An 18044-nucleotide genomic window follows, 5' to 3' on the forward strand; every position below is an offset into this window, starting at 1 on the left:
ATATTAAAAGGTGTCAAAAACTTCATCACAGTGAAATATCATTGAATTTATTATTTCCCAGCACCTGGGCATCCCGCAGCACCCTGGCTTGCTGTACTCCATGGCTCTAGCGCTGGCGATGGAAGGACTGCTGTCTGCTTGCTACCACCTCTGCCCCAACAAGATGAATTTCCAGTTCGGTAAGTACCCTAGGATATGATCTTATCTTTAAGCAGACTGTCACCTTTAAGCCAGAGTGCTCCTCAAGAGACAGGATGCCCTCCCCCCCCCCTGAGCCAGACTGACCCCTGAGCCAGAATGCCCCTCATCTGAGCCGGAGCCCATGTAAGTTAGCTACCTCCTCCCAGGCCGGACTACCTCCCCCGTGCTACAGACTACCCCTCCCTCTTCTGATCTAGACTGCCTCCCTCCCCGTGCTAGACTGTCCTCCAAGGCTACAATGCTCCTCTACTAAGCTAGACTGCTTCCCTCCTGGGCCGGACAATAGATCCAGGGTACACTGACAGTACCCTGGGCATCCCGCAGCACCCTGGCCTGCTGTACTCGATGGCATTGGCGCTGGCGATGGAAGGACTGCTGTCTGCTTGCTACCACCTCTGCCCCAATAAGATGAACTTCCAGTTCGGTGAGTATAGGACATAATCCCCTTTTAAGAGAGACTGCACTCCCTTTGGATTAGGTTGCCCCCTGACAGACTGGCCTTTCCCAAATTTGAGCCAGACTGCCCCCCCTTAGCCAAACTGCCCGACCGTCTCCCCTTCCCCCTGAGGAAGACTTCCCCTCCCCCTCACCTGACCTGACCTGACCTCAGCTGGACTGCTAGTTTGTCTCTCCCCGGGCCAGAATGTCCCTCCTTGGAACCAGTCTGCAGTCCTTCCTGGGCTAGAATTTTAAACAATAAAACGTAGATGCTTAAAAATACTAGGGAAGGGAAGCGGCTCCCTTCCATAGCCCTCTCAGTACGCCTTGACTTTTGACTAGTTGTGTACATTATGTTCTCCCAGACTTATCGTTCATGTACGAAGAACGATACTATGTATTACTGGCGGTCGTTCGTACGCGTGGACCTCGTTTAATTACTAATGATGTTGATAGATGGCGTTTTTTCGGCTTCCCCGCATGATTATTTACGAACGTCTAAATTTTTTGGCTGTAGATTTTAACCAATGACGATAGATGGCGCTTTTTAGACACGTCTTATTTATTTGTTGAAAATTTGTCACATATCGTCATAAATTATAGCCTATATGTTAATCTGGGTTATAAACAATAATACTAGTTTCAACAAAATCCGTTCAGTAGTTTTTGCGTGAAAGAGTAACAAACATCCAGACATCATGACATCCAGACATCCAAACTTTCGCCTTTATTAGTAGGAGAGTAGGTTTTATTGTCTTGTTGTCGTCCTTTTGTCAAATGAAGCGTTTCTTATTATTAATTGTGTTCCCGCAGACTCGTCGTTCATGTACGTGATAGCGGTGCTGTGCATGGTCAAGATCTACCAGTCGCGGCATCCTGACGTCAACGCGCGCGCTCACGCTACCTTCATGTTGCTCGCACTCGTCATGGCACTCGGTGAGTCTTCCTATACTTATAATAAATCTGTAGAGAGGTCAATTCTGTACATGAAACATACAGGATGTTAGGTAAATGGGTATATGAGCCGACACTAGCCCATGTTAACATGGTCATATAAATGGTATGGTGAAGTCAGAAAATTGATATCTTCATTTTAATTATTTTAATTTTCATACAAATCGGATTTTATAAAAATTATTTTGTATGAAAATTTAAAAAATTAAAATGATATCAAATTTCTGACTTCACCATACCATTTATATGCCCATGTTAACATGGGCTAGTGTCGGCTCATATACCCATTTACCTAACACCCTGTATTTTCAAAATAACTATCAGGGGGTGATTAGTGATCTATACTGATGCCAAAAATGCAATCAGTAAAATTTTTGTCTGTCTGTCTGTCTGTCTGTATGTTCCTTATAGAAACAAAAACTACTCGACGGATTTTAACGAAACTTGGTACAATTATTCTTCATACTCCTGGGCAGGTTATAGTATACTTAGGAACATGCCACGGGAACGGGAATCAGCGGGAAAATCCTTTTGTATGAAAAATCTAAACCGCTTAAGTTGACGCTTGAAATTTGGCATGCAGGTACCTTAGTAAACTAAAGCTTAGTTACAACAGTATATTGCAAAATTCCCACGGGAACTACATTTGTATGAATAAATCTAAACCGCGTAAGATAGATGAAGGGGGTAAAACGGGATCCACGCGTACGAAGTCGCGGGCGGCCGCTAGTTGATACTAAGGTTGTTCAAAAAGTAATGAGAATGGGATAGTTACCCATCACAAGTCTGAAAAAATTTGGGTAGGTAGGTAGCCTAATAAAATTCTTCACTAGAAGTGATAAAAATATCATTTATCTAAGTTCACCATTGCGTTAAAGAATTACATTCACCTGAACGACCAGTCCTTGGTCCAACTTCCTCAACGACTGGTACTGTTGCCCACACCCAGGCGCTTCCTGTGACCATAACCAGATCGTCGGTACACCGAGTGCCCTGTCCACATTGAAAACTTCTAAGCCCCAATGGTCATCAATTCATCGAGTTCTGCGGGCTATGTCGATTTAGAGAAAAAAAATTGAACCTTATGTTTTGGGACACTAAAATTCAAAATATTTCGGCATGAATCGTACCCATAAAGTTAATATACCTAGCCGAATAGAGCAACAAAGAACTGAGCGAGCGAGATGTCACTAGCAGCAACACTGTGTGATAAAAAGAGATGCGTGAGCCGTCGCCGTCACGTCAAACAGAACCATTTTTTGAACTAATTGACAGTTCAGAGGCACGCAGTGGCACGCTGAAAATTTAAACTCATATATTTTCAGATTTTACGTGAGTGAAATGGTGGATGTTTATGAAAAAAGTGCTTCAGAAACGTGGTGATCAGTTCAGTGATTGATTTATTGTACAAAACAGTGAAATAATCCTACACTGACACACCAGTCGTGTCACGAAAATTTAGTTTCGTTTGACAGCTCGTGGTTGTTGCTTTATTCCGAAGGAATAATAACTTTATGATCCTACCATTACCAGGTAAATGTTTATCAAATATTCTTGTCTGCAGGTCTCTTTGGCATAATGTACCCCAGCGTGTATTTCTGGACTTTCTTCACCATTCTACATTTGACCACTTGCCTCGTGCTCACGCTCAAAATATACTACGTGGGGCAGTTTAAACTCGGTAAGTTAAGTTGTAGCTTGGGGTCTTTGGACAAAATTCTATTTGCTCACAGACCAGACTATAGTAAGGTTATTCAATTTTATTTATTTTTTGTACACGGGACTGCAAACTGTGTAGCCAGGATCTACAGCTTGACCACCAATGAAAAACCAACCAGTGAAGGTTTTTTTTTGTTTAACTAACCAGTAGTTGCCCATTACTGCCTATTTCTGACCAAAGCTAGCTTGTAAGTTTGTGAATTCGAGCCGCTATGACAGAAATATTGTGGCACTAAAACACAGATATCCACCCTAAATAAAGGGAGATTTTTAAAAAATGGCAACACCGTATTTTTTAATCAGGCAGTTTAAATTAAAAATAATTTTAATTGATTTAAATTATTTAAAAAAATATTATGAGACTTGTAAAAAAGCTCCTTAAGGCACTGTTTTTTTTTTAAATTTTTTTAGAATTGTGATTTTTGCATACAACATTTTCGATCTTATTCCTCTAGAATTAGGGTTGTTTCCCCGCAGCACAAACGAAGCTTTTTCGACTTTTTTCCTCTAGAGCTTCACGCGTTTTCCGTCGATAAAAATAAAGGATTTTCGACCTTATTCCTCTAGAATTACGCGTATTCCCGCGTGGCTGGGGGTTACTCCGCGAGCACGGTAGATACGCACTGAAGCCGAACTACACCGCGCGCGCTGTCTTGCTGGCACTGGCCAATGTGGCCAACTGGGCTCTGGCTGTTTATGGGTGAGTTTCTTAAGAGGTACATACAGGGTGATTTTGTAATTAGGGTATCCAATTTTTTTAATAAGCTCCATAGAACAGCGGATAAAAATAATTTAATATGAAAAATAACCATGACCACCCAAAAAAACCGTGGCACCCGCGCATTTTTGAGTGAATGAAAATTGATAAGTTTAATTTATAATTTTGTATGCCAAAAGGTGTAAGATGGAGATACTAAAAAACTTGTAATACCCATGTTCGCAAATAAAATGTTTTCATTTGATTTATTTGGAGGTTTCCTTAGCTACTATAGCACACTTTACTTACAGGCCCGACAGGGTTCATAATGATCTGTTTAGCTTTAAGCCTTATCTATCCTATATTACAGTATGGCGATGCAAATAAATATCTATCTATCTAAAGTCCGGTCGCCAGGCAGATATAATTTCGTACAATGACCCCCAGCTACACTCACTGCGGCCACCCGTCGCACAGTCGCGACAGCAATATAATTACGCGCGAGTGATAAGGATGGGTAGTTTGGGGTAATTGTGCGAAATTCTATCTGCTCGGTGACCAGACTATATTATTATCTAAAAATCGTTTTCAGCCTATACGAGCACAACAAAGACTTCGCGCGTCACGTACTAGCCATCTTAATGGGCAACACGTTCCTCTACACGATATTCTACGTGTGCATGAAGCTGGTCCACCGCGAGAAGCTGTATGCCCACACGTGGGCGTACCTCGTGGCCACCTTCGCTTGCTGGGCTCTGGCGGTCGTGTTCTTCTTGGATTCGAGGACTAAGTGGTCGGTGAGTGTCTGGGACTTTGATGAAATTAATTAGTTTTTTTAATAGTTAAAATTTTATACAGGGTGTTAGGTAAATGGGTATATGAGCCGACACTAGCCCATGTTAACATGGGCATATAAATGGTATGGTGAAGTCAGAAATTTGATATCATCATTTTAATTTTTTAAATTTTCATAAAAAATAAATTTTATAAAATCCGATTTGTATGAAAAATAAAATAATTAAAATGAAGATATCAATTTTCTGACTTCGCCATACCATTTATATGACCATGTTAACATGGGCTAGTGTCGGCTCATATATCCATTTACCTAACACCCTGTACTATAGCTTACTCGAGGGACCAAGAAAGAAGCAAGATAAAACGGTAGTGACTGAATTAGGTAACGCTGATCTTTCGTGAATTTTATGTTCAGTTGACGAATGGTGATTATGAATGGACTTAGACCTAACAGTTGAATTTCTGTATTTCTTATCTGTGTTTTTTTAGCTACTATACACTGGCAGTCTGAAAAATTTAGTTTCAACTGCTTCAAGCTACAACTAATAATAAAAATGAACTTAATGACTACATGACATGAGCAGTTATTATTATGTATGAATTTAAATAGAAGAATATTTATGCTAGGCTTAAAAGAAAATAAAGCTTGACTACTTCAACTGCCCGTATTTATAGCCTTCCATATTTTTTTTAATTATTGTGGTCAGACCATGTTCCTCTACCGATTCGTTTCTCCCTACAGCAAACGCCAGCCATGTCTCGTCGTCACAACGCAGTGTGCTCTGCGCTACAGTTCTACGATTCCCACGACGTGTGGCACTTCGCATCCGCCGCGGCTATGTTCTTATACTTTAACATGCTATTGACAGTAGATGACGCTTTGCGGGACACCCCGAGGACCGAGATTCCAGTGTTCTAACTTCTAAGCAACCTCAAAATCGGAGATCTCATACTCAATAATTGCTTATGAGTTTGTTTTGAGTCTGCAAAAATTTTTTAACACAAAATAAGATCCCTTTCAGCAGATGCAAGACAAAGTATCGGTGTTTTAAACAACCTCATAATCTGAGATCTCATGCTCAATATTGCTTTTGAGTCTGCAAAAGTATTAGAATACAATATTTTGCTCAGTGGATGTAACTTGAGCATCGTTTAAAGGCTCATTTAGGTCTGCAAAAAAAAGAAGATGTTAAAAGGGGTTGATTGAAACTTAAAACTATTTGACAAAATGTATGGTGTCTGACTATCAATTATTGGGAAATATTTTTTTAACTTGCACATTTTTTTTGTAGATGTATGTATTGACTAACGCCCATTTCTAACAAAGCGCTATGGACGTTCAAAGTATGAAAAACTTAATCAAACTATTTTTTAAACCTAAGATTATATTCCTCTATTTTATACTATCAACTAAGCTAGTTTTTTTGTGCTGGCAACATTAATCTTGTATGAATTTTGTATTGTGTGTGTAGACTTCTCACTAGATTTAACGTATTTGTATTGTAATGTGTTAAATATTGTAGATAGGTACTCATTGTAACAGAGTTATTTTAAGTAATTCCTACATAATGGCTGTTTATTTTTAGTTCGCTTTTAATGATAACAAACAATATCAACTAATGTGATAATAAATGTGTAGAATTTTAAACAAACTGTATCGTCTTCGTGTATTTGTTTTTTTTTTCAGTTACAAATGTTTGATTCTTTCGTTCATTAATTAATAGATTTGACTTATCAATGGCTCAGATTGGCACCATCTGATTCTGTGAAACCTTACTTTGTGAAACCGGTTTCTCAACAATAAAAATAGGACGTAACTGTGTAAGCCGTGCCTTGTGTTTTGATTGGATTTTAGAAAAAGGTACGCTATAAAAGAAGATTGACATGTCTTGGTGCTTGCGTAAAGTTTTGGTGCCAAAATGTTTACCCGTCAAACCCAACGCAGGTTATGACTGGGTTTAGTGCGAGTTAAAGCAAAAGTTGTAAAATTAAAGTATTAATTTGGTTAATCTATTGACACCTTTCATGTTTTCCGTTAAGCGTATTTTTGAAATGTAAGCATTGGTGCCTTGAAAACGTAGTTTTGGTCTTCAGTGGTAAGATTATTTATTTTATAGGTTTGCTCAGAAGTTTATTTGAATTTAAAAGTTTATTTCAAATGCATCGACCAATGTTTGTACGTTGAATTGAAAGGACTCTGTCCACAACAACGTGTGTTAAACGTAACGATGTGTGGGTAGTGGGCAGAGTCCTTAAAGATTACCAATATTAACCCAACTTCAAATTAGTCATTTGGTCAATGGCATGCTTGATGATAAAACGTGTGCGTGACACGGTACGAATTATTCAGTTGCCGCTGCAACTCAATTCATATGTAAGTCCGACTCGCGAAATTAGGGTTCCGTAGCCTCACTCCTCATCCCCTACAATTTTTTATATTCTCTTACTCTTGCTAATATTATCTTCACTTTTATGACAACGACTTTTCCCACTAAACAATAACAATTACAGCTATTTCTTGCGTTACGTACTTCCGTACGTAGTTATAGTACGGACGATCCCAGATCATAGTAAATATATCTTACAAAGTTGTGTAAGGACAAAATATCAGTATGATTTTCTGTCAAAATTGTCTATGCCTTGAAACTTTTCCACTTTTCATTCACCGTGTTTACAAGGCCAGGGAAATACCCATATTGCGTGACTAGCTGAATACGATGAACGATCGAACGGTCAAAACCAAGTTGGCTAGTTAGTATTGGTAATCAAAATCGCGATTATTTAGTATTTAAGTTGCAGAGTATTTTATTTAAAAGTTATTATTTTAATATGTTAAAAAGTTTATTTAAGCTTGTTGTGTAACTATTTTGTAAGACAAATGTAATTGAATAATTATAATGCTACATTAACTTTTAGACTTAAAGACAGTCGTGTATTAAGTTAGATTCCTGTATTAGACCTAGACGTAATGTAAAAGAGTGTATCATTTTTACCAAAAACATAGTACAATAAAATCATTTATAGTAAAATGTGTTTAATTCTACACCCTATCAGTGAATACTTCAGTAGTTCAGACTTATAAAGTGAATCAGAGAGAGAAATATTCCACTTGGGTTTGAGTTGTGAAAAAAAACTCATTTATTTTTGCAAATTGGCTTTTAAAAAGCACTTTTTACACGTCTCAGTATTAACCCTATCACTGCTTCGGGACAATAAATGGGCCAGCAGTGCTGAGAAGAAACAGTGCAAGAAACTCGGTCACTATTGTGAAATGGATAGTCATTAGTCGAATGCAGGAAATTATTTTCAAGTACGCAAACAACGCAGAAGCTTCGCGAACCAATATTGACCTACGGCTATGCGTCTACTGTTGATTCACCTGAGCTCCACCCACTTTATTGTAGACCAAAACAACGTCCTAGATAACCGACCCATTATAGCTGTGTGCATTGTGACCTAGCATCGGGGCAGTCGATGCCCCAGTGGCCTAGTTGAAGGCAGGGACTGCGCATGTGCGGTACACCTCTCAATGGATTATACTATACACTGCACGGGCACACCTCCCCAGGGCGATGCAACCGTCTTGCAACGTTTGTAGGAGTTTTCAACCATTCAGTACCTCCTTATCGTGATAACAGTTCGATAGTAATGAAAATAAATTGGTTATCTAATATTAATGTGATAGCATCGATATTCTGCTTTAGATGTTATTGTAAAATTTACATTAATAAAATACAAAGTGATACTGAAAATAAAACTCATTTTTGGTTTTTAAAACATGTAGATATTTTTAAAAATATTTTTGAAAATATTCTTAAACTGTTCAGGATTATGAAATTTATTTTATTATCACTCCAAAATGATGGGGAGATAAAAATTTTGCGGTGGCAACACTCCCTGCTTTTGTTGTCCCAAAAGAAATATGGCCGACTCACATAACGTCAAAACTTTAGAGACGACAGCTTACTCAGAAAACGTGCGATAATTCGTAGAAAATATAACGACAAGTGATTTTATAGTGCCAGTGACGTGTATTAGTGGTTGTGCTAAAGTGGCGTTGATCATTCTACGAGACAAGTTTGATGGTGACCGCAAGAGCGATCCCGATTTTCATAACAGTGGATAAATGCACGGTACGTATTTCCCATGGATTTTACGCGGTTCTCTCTCGCTAAAAACCCTTGCAAATTCATCGAATCTTCTACTAATCACGCTGACGCAGCAATGGCTAGCAGATTTCGATAAAATAAACACTCAGCCTTGCAGGAGATAGCTCTGTTTTTAAGGCAAAACCTTGTACAAACCTTGTTGTTTTCCTGCGGTCGAAGGATATGTGCATTATCTAGTCATCCCAAACGTATTCTTGGCCATATAAAGCTCGATATCGTGATATAACGTCGAAATTCACCTCGCTAGTGATGCTAGTATGTCACCTTCCATAAATAGAATACCTGATGTCTTCATTTCTGCCCGAATTTGCGATTACCTCGTTAAAATCGGCCGTTGCTAAGTATATAATTGAACAACAAAAGTGTAGGAAATGGATATTACTTGTGTGATGTGCTAAATTATAATCATGACATCACTACTTGATCTAAAGTCCATTATAGTATTTATTTACTAATTTCTCAATGAATGATTTCTGTAGTACAAGTAAACATGTGAGTAGAAGTTGGCTCTGGGTTGTCATCTCAATCAGTGTAATTCAAAACATTGGTAACTCGATTTATAAACAAACCAATTATTATGATATCGAGTTTTCACTAAAAACAATATTTCTGCTTTACTGTAACATTGTCCTAAGCTAAGTTTTTCATCAAGTTAATCTGCAAAAAGCTATAAAATTGACCTTTAGGTACCATTATTGACAAATCAACTACACTCAGCGGCACGGAATTTGGCCCAAGCCTAAACTACCAGATATGAGGCCAAATAGGTGTTGTATACTTAAGTTTCATGTTACATGTTAAGAGAACATTTGTTTTTGTTAATTTAAGAGGCTAGATTAATAAAAAAATGCGTCATTTTAACTTTTTTGACTCTAGAAACGCGTTTCGTTGTTGGAGCGTAAAGAGTATGGGTAAGTTTAAATTCGATATTAAATGTTGTAAGGGCTTGGCGTTTTGTTTTTTGTTTTTAAATTAATCTTAGGGTTATTCTCGTTTCCATAATTTGAGAATAATACCCATTACTCCAGCTCAAGTTGCTCAAATAGTGTTGCTTAGAAGTCAAGGGCGTATGCAGCGGGAGATGGCTGAAACTTTCAATTTATGGCGTACAAACTTAAGATACACGTTAAAAAGGCATGACCAGACCGCCTTTTACACAAGAAGACCAAGAAGTGGGGAATTAAGGTGTATGTCACCGCGCGATGACCCGATTATCGTGCTTGCAATATCAAGAAATCGGGTTCTCACTACGTTTGAGATACGCCAATGTTTACAAACAGCAAGCCCAGTGAATGTCAGTGAGCACACAATAAGAAGAAGGATGGAGGATCATAACCTGCATACTCGAAAACCAGCTCGAGGACCAGAACTTCTCCAATAACTTCGCGAAGTGCGACTTACATTTTCTAGAGAACATGCAAATTGGACGCAAGGCTAATGGAGTAAAATTCTATGGATCGATAATTGCAGAGTCACCTTAAGAGCTCCAGACGGCCGTGGAAGTGTATAGAGAAGGTGAGAAGAAGAGTTACTACGCAAACAGACAGTTTTCATAAAGAGTTTACTCCATTAGTCTAACGTCCAATTTGCATGTTCTCTAGAAAACGTAAGTCGCACTTCGCGAAGTTATCGGAGAAGTTCTGGTCCTCGAGCTGGTCTTCAAGTATGCAGGTTATGATACTCCATCCTTCTTCTTATTATGTGCTCACTGACATTCACTGGGCTTGCTGTTTGTAAACATTGGCGTATCTCAAACGTAGTGAGAACCCGATTTCTTGATATTGCAAGCACGATAATCGGGTCATCGCGCGGTGACATACACCTTAATTCCCCACTTCTTGGTCTTCTTGTGTAAAAGGCGGTCTGGTCATGCCTTTTTAACGTGTATCTTAAGTTTGTACGCCATAAATTGAAAGTTTCTGCCATCTCCCGCTGCATACGCCCTTGACTTCTAAGCAACACTATTTGAGCAACTTGAGCTGGAGTAATGGTCATTATTCTCAAATTATGGAAACGAGAATAACCCTAAGATTAATTTAAAAACAAAAAACAGAACGCCAAACCCTTACAACATTTAATATCGAATTTAAACTTACTCGTACTCTTTACGCTCCAACAACGAAATGAGTTTCTAGGTTCAAAAAAGTTAAACAGACACATTTTTTTATTAATCTAGCCTCTTAAATTAACAAAAACAAATGTTCTGTTAACATATCACACGAAACCTAGGTATAAAACACCTATTTGGCCTCATATCTGGGTGTTTAGGCTTGGGCCAAATTCCGTGCCGCTGAGTGTACATTTGAATTGCTCGGAATCTTTTAATGACTCAGTTATCATTCATTTAATTCAATCTTGTGTAATTTGTTGATGTCTTAACATAATCTCCATGTAAAGAAAACATTGTTTATTTTTATCCAATCTACTGAAACCTTACGATATGTCCTCTAGGTTGAAAAACCATGTAACAACGAAATATTAAGACATTACTTGTACCTACTTACTTTTGTAAAGCTATGACTTAAATAAAGAATGGGTTTTAATCTCACATTCAAGGTCAAATAACAGTTATTGTGAATATCTTTGAAAAATAATCATTATAATATTTAAAATTATTTATTTCTATTATTGTTAATAAACAAAGAATGTTGATAAACAGGAAGTGTGAGGGAATTTCGTTAGCTGCAACCGGAGGTTCCAAGAAAAAGCAAACTTTATTTAATTAAATTTAATTTAAAAGAAAGAAATTACAATAAAAGTAAAATTAGGTAAGCTAGTGATACCGTCTCGAAGTGTGAAACAAATATGACTATAAAATAATTGGTAAAATTAATGAAACGTCGCCGCTGTCGTCATGAGAGGCGCATTTTGCTGATGCTGTTGTCAAGAGAGGCGCGTTTTGCTGATGCTGCTCCGCGCGGTCCATAGTGCAATGTGCAATCTTGATTTGGGTAAACTGGGTCAGCGTCGATGCAGCGATCTTCATAGATTAGGCGTGCGTAACACCTCCCCCCGAAGAACAGCCACCACCGAAGAATTTCGTAGTGAATTGAGGTGGGGGTTGGCTTGCCCTTGTCTTTGGTTCTGGTACAGCGTATATTGTGCCTTGTGTCTGAGTTTCCCTTGGTTGGGTCTGGACAGAGTCTAATTTCTTGTAGTACTTGCGGTATAGTATGACGCTGATGAGTACAGATGCACCGATTAATACCATGTACAATGGGATGGTAGTATGGTATATACTGTAATCTTCGTTCTTCTCAAGATTTAACGTTGGATGCTGGGAGATCTTCATGTTGGTGGCGTGAAGATGATCCAGATTCATAGAGTTTAGTTTGAGTGTGACTGTCGAAATATTGTACTCTGGTCCCTTCGGTAGATCCGTGATTGTCAGTACATGTCCTTTCAGTCGATCCTTGAGGTTGGAGATTGTCAACAGAGATGTTTCCATGTAGCATTTGTGTGGGATGATTGCGAGATAGCTGCCTCGATACTCCTTGTAGAGATCTTGCCCGCAGGACAGATGTACCTTCGTAGAAGTAGGGAAGTTGATGACATAGTGGCGGTCGTCTAGTTGTTCGTATGCTGGTTGATTTAGTGTGACCGTGATTGGGCTGCAGTTGGCGCTCCGTTGTTGGGTAGTGATGAGTTGATGGATGCAATCTTCAGATGGTTGGCTTTGGAGACTCCGTGTTTCTTCACATATGAACCATTTGCTGGTCTTCGGGCATTCAGCCTCTATGTGCTTGAAATCTTTCTCATTGATAGCTAGGAATGGGGAGGATGGAACAAGGATTTCGTGATTTCCGTTAGGGACAATAGATAATTTGTATAGGTCGTATATGTAAGGAGTAAAGATTGGGAACTTGTACACTATTACTATTTCATTATCTACGTAATATGAACCTAACTTAATTATGTCGTAATATTCTCTTATTTCTAAGTCTAGAATCTTATTGTTTCCGTATAAAGTATTTAGCTTATTTATTAAACTGCGAATTTCACGTGAGTTAAGAAACGAATGATGCATAGTAGAAACTTTAATAAATGCTAAGATGTTTTGTAATTTAGTTAGTTCTTGTGATACTAGATCTATATTATCTCCAAGTATTAAGAATGTTTGTGCGAGATGAGCATATTTTATAAGATCGTGGTCTCTATTAGCATCGCTTATGGAGATTTTATTTATTATAGTCTCTATAGTCTTTTGGTTATGTACTAAGCTATCTATAATTTTAGAATATTGCGCGGCCATTTCTTTAGTTAAGCTTACATGATTGTTAAGTTCAGTTAATAATTTATTTTCATTATTACGAATACCTTTTATGGCCTGGTCATAGTGTAAGGCGTCCGTGTAGTCTAAGTTACCAGTTACACTCTTGACTACAGATCCGAGGCCATCAATGAGTCCCCTTTTAACTCGACTTGTTTCAAATGTCTGGAGTTGATCTGATACACTGTCGAGCTTAGACATAAGATATTGTAAATGGGGTTGAAATAAAGAGTTGGTCTTATTATTAAGTTCTGGGGAAGTATTCGCTAGTTGGTCATTAATTGAATTTACTTTATCTTGTAATTCTTGAAGGTTAACATATTGTAAAAAGGAATGATAATGGGATAGGATCCGGGACGGACCTAGCTTAAAGGGAAGGATACCAGGACCGCTATCTAGACTTTCAAGTCTTATCTCTTGTGTTACTACTGTTCGTAGAACCAGGTGGATTACCACTGCTGTCCTGTAACAATTTAGAGCTCTTAGGGGTTCTCTTCAATCTATGTTTTGCCACAGGGCCTCGTCTTTTCTTTGTATAAATATGGATAGGAAGGTCTGCCATGACTACATCATGAGTGAAACGTGGGGCTAGTTTTTGCCGGGATGCAAAGGGATTTTTAACAAATACTTGTTGTTCAGGACAGTAGTCAATCTCAGGTTCCCTATTTTTATTACGGTTATCCATTAAAGCCTTACGGGAGTCAGTACTTAAGTCGTGAATTAATTGATATGCATTAGTCATTTTGTCTTTATGGTTAGTCATGTATTGTTGTAATAAGTGAACTGTAAGATCGAGGTCAAAAGCGTCCCGAGGATCAAAGTGGCCAGTTATTACCTCAATGGGTCTACATTTGGTTAGGCTGTGTATACTATTATTATAAGCGAGAAGGGCGTAGGGCATAAGATTAGGGACAGAATCATTTTTATGTGTAACCTTTAAGATTCGAAGATGTTCTAGGATAGTCGAATGGAACTTTTCAACAATTCCATTTTCATTGGGTGTATGCGCAGCAACTTTGTGATGCTGTATTCTGTGCAATCTTACGAATTCACCGACAAGTTGGTTAGTGAACTCTGGCCCATTATCAGTCACTATGGTGATAGGTATGCCGTGATGTGTGCAGAAGCTAAGAAAACCCTGAACTACGCTAATAGCGGTTCCGTCTCGCAAATAGTATGCCTGAGCGTATTTAGAAAAGGCGTCTACGATGGTTAAAAACTTCTCACCTTGGATTGTTAATAAATCAATATGTACAAGCTCAAAAGGTTTATTGGTGGAAGCAACTATTTTAAATTGTTGTTTGACGGGGTTTCGATCATACTTTGCTTGACCGCACACTGTACATTCATTTATAAATTTAGTAATACTTTCGCGCATTTTGGGCCAATAGTATTTGTGAGACAGAGCTAAAAACGTTTCATTTATGCCCCGATGATTGGTTTTGCCGTCATGATACTTGTTAATAATTTCCTGTTGTCTTAAATATTCCCGAACGTTTTCTAATTCCCTTTTGGTTAGTATTAATTGCATTGATGAACTCTTAAATGTTCTTTGAATGATGGGAATGATGGAATACATGGCCAAAGGTGGGTTAATAAGCAATCCCGTTTTAACCTTTGGGTTCACGTACTCTTTTATTGCGTTCGTAACATCCTCCTCTAAGTTAGATTGCGATAGTTGAACTGTGATGCGAGTGTGCGTATCAAAGGGTTTAGTCACAATTGGGCGCCCTTTTATATCACCTACGATATTTAAAATAATTTGTTTGGTGAACTTATTTAATGGTTCATCGGAGATTGGGATTTCTAATATTGGGTTCTCATTATCTGTATGAACTGTCGCAGTCCCAGAGTTATCTGAAGGGGCTGTTATAGTTCTAGATTCATCTAATGTAGGTGCTTTCTCAGATGGATTGGCTACGATAGACATGAGCTCTTCGTTATTCAGTTCTATCCTAGATAATGCATCTGCGTTCGTGTTACACTTTCCCTGTTTATATATTACTGAAAAATCAAATTCACTTAATTTTAGGCGCCACCTTGTGAGACGTGAATTGGGCTCCTTTAAGTTCATGATCCATTGTAAGGGCTTGTGGTCTGTTATAATTTTAAATTTACGACCGAACAAATAAGGCCTGAAATACTTAGTTGCCCATACAATAGCTAGGAGCTCTTTTTCTATTGTACTATAGTTGAGCTCACTGGAATTAAGTGTACGTGAGGCGTACGCTATTGGTTTATCCGAGCCTATTGTACCCTGGGATAAAACAGCACCGATAGCTACATTAGACGCATCCGTTGTTAGTATGAATTCCTTAGAAAAATCGGGATATTGGAGGATAGGGTCGTTAGTCAGAAGCGTTTTGCAGTGATTGAAACAATCTACGTAATTTTTGTCTAGTGTAATTTTAGAACCTTTTTTAAGACATTTAGTTAGTGGTTTTGTTAATCGTGCAAAATCTGGGATGAATTTCCTATAGTATCCTAGCAATCCGAGAAAACGTTTGATTTCAGTTGGGGTTTTAGGAAGGGGATAATTTTGTATAGCGGTAATTTTATCTGGATTAGGCTTCACACCCTCATTACAAATGATGTGGCCTAAGAAACTCGTTTCTAATTTTAAAAATTCCGATTTGTCCATTTGTATTTTAAAATTGGATTCTCGTAGTCTATTAAAAACTTTCTTCAGGTTTACTATGTGTTCCTGTAGGGAAGTACTGAATACGACAATGTCATCTAAGTACACTAGGCATATTTGATGTAGGTCTCTTAGAACATTGTCCATCACTCTTTGAAAAGTTGACGGAGAATTTTTGAGACCCATCGGCATTCTTAAAAATTCATAATGCCCATTTTCTACGGTGAATGCGGTTTTATGAATATCAGTCGGATCCATCTCTACCTGATAGAACCCTGACGCTAAATCTAGGGTGCTGAAGTACTGGCATTTACCAAGTTTATCAAGGACATCGGTAATGTTGGGTATAGGATACTTGTCATCAATCGTCTTCTCGTTCACTTTCCTAAAGTCCACGACAAGACGCCACTTTACCTTTCCTGATGCATCTGCTTTCTTGGGGACAATCCATATAGGAGAGCTCCAAGCAGAGTCTGATGGTCTTATAATATTCTGTTTGAGCATCTTATCTATCTGATCCCTAACCTCTTGTCTGTGAACGTATGGGTACCTATAGCTCTTGGTGTACACTGGAATTTCATCGGTCGTTCTAATTTTGTGTTTTATTTTATTGGTGAATGTTAACGGTTCACCCTCAAGATAAAACACATCCGCGTAATTAGCACAGAGATTTTTCAAGTTAACAAGTTCTTCTGGGTTGAGATGATCGGTACGCAAACGAGATAAAACTGCTTGTGTACGATCCGATGAGATTTCAGGTTGTACGCTTTCGATGTTAAATAATTCAGCTTCTATGGGGCGGTCCATTGAAAAGATGAGATCGTTAGATGAAGTGTTAGTAATTTCTACCCAGCCTCTACTGTTACTAACTGTGGTTAAGCAATCTGAAATAAGGCAGTTACAAATAGTTTGATGTTGGACTAAAACTTCACCATCACGCGTGTTGATGGGCAGCTTCAGTAGTTTGGATGAATTAGCAGGAATGATATCTTCGTAAAGATTAACATTACGAGAATCATACATTTGTAAAGGTATCTGCGCATTTCTAGTTAGCAGCATTTTATTTTTAAGATCTATCTTTGATCCCCATTTTTCTAATAAGTCAAATCCTAGTAATCCGTCAAAGTAGTTGTGAAACTTGTACAGGAACAAGGTAATGTCAGTATTTTCATTTATCTCTGGAAAGCAAGGCAAGGTTATAGAATACTCGTTTTTACTAGTCCCATGAACATTGGTCACTTCAAACGGTTCGTGATTCAGAGGCAAATGATTAAAATATTTAGTTACAGCATCTGGGTTTATAAAAGATTGATTAGCACCTGTGTCAATCAATAACTTTAAAGGAGGGTTGCTAATTTGGATAAACCCTAGCTGTCTCTGTATATGAAAATTAAGCTCTATTTTGGTTTTTCGGATTGGGAAGCTTGCTGAAAATTTTCGGTTGGGACTACGCCAGCCTCCTGGTCTACCGTTTCGGTTCCAGGGTGTTGTTCATAATAAAAGTTGGGGTTGTCATAGTAAGTATAGTCAGTATAGTTGGGGTTCCCGTAATAAGAAAATTGATCTGATGGGTAGGAATATTCCTGTTCACAGTCCGCGTAATTATAGTTGTTATAGTCATAGTCGTATTCGCACTCGTTCATATTCATTTCCCTAGTCTTAAAATAATTGCTGGGGGGCGGATTCCCATAAATTCTCCAGTCACGACCGGTAGGTGGTAAGGGTTTCGGCACAAACTGACTAACTCCACTCATAGGACGGGGGCCATTAAAAGGCTGTTGTGGTGAATGTCGATTAGGTGCTCTAAAAACTTGGCTGCCGGGGTTATAGTTCGGCAAGGGGGCGCGCATCATTTGCTGCGTTCTAGTGAGTCCCTGGGGTTGGTGAGCTCTAAAATTATTAGGCTTCCAATTTTGAGCAAAGGGTTGGATAGGCTGTTGCCGAGAAGGGCCAGGACCGTTAATCATAGGTGGCATCAATGACCTGGGATTATTAAAATTATTATATGAGGGTTGTTTCGGGATGAAGTTATTAAGTGGTAAATTAAAATTATTAGGCTGTGAAGAAGACCACTCTTTCCTATGTGACGGGTTACTCTCGTTACGATTTTGCATATAGATAGTATTTAACTCCTCCTGCACGAACTCTAATGCTTTCTCC

General features: G+C 38.5%; 1 protein-coding gene and 1 pseudogene across 1 annotated transcript in view; both read left to right on the forward strand.

Annotated features, from left to right (window-relative positions):
* The window catches only part of LOC135085807 (SID1 transmembrane family member 1-like), a 32450-nt gene extending 26239 nt beyond the window's left edge, over window positions 1-6211 (forward strand). The window contains exons 15-20 of the mRNA XM_063980615.1: window positions 62-179; window positions 1453-1575; window positions 3158-3274; window positions 3880-4012; window positions 4602-4806; window positions 5550-6211. Coding sequence (XP_063836685.1) covers window positions 62-179; window positions 1453-1575; window positions 3158-3274; window positions 3880-4012; window positions 4602-4806; window positions 5550-5726 — 873 coding nt within the window. The 3' untranslated portion in view covers window positions 5727-6211. The remainder of the gene's footprint in view (window positions 1-61; window positions 180-1452; window positions 1576-3157; window positions 3275-3879; window positions 4013-4601; window positions 4807-5549) is intronic.
* A 2526-nt stretch (window positions 6212-8737) lies between these two features.
* The window catches only part of LOC135085810 (putative fatty acyl-CoA reductase CG5065), a 94350-nt pseudogene continuing 85043 nt past the window's right edge, over window positions 8738-18044 (forward strand).

The sequence above is a fragment of the Ostrinia nubilalis genome, chromosome 29 (assembly GCF_963855985.1).
Source record: "Ostrinia nubilalis chromosome 29, ilOstNubi1.1, whole genome shotgun sequence".
NCBI lineage: Eukaryota > Metazoa > Arthropoda > Insecta > Lepidoptera > Crambidae > Ostrinia > Ostrinia nubilalis.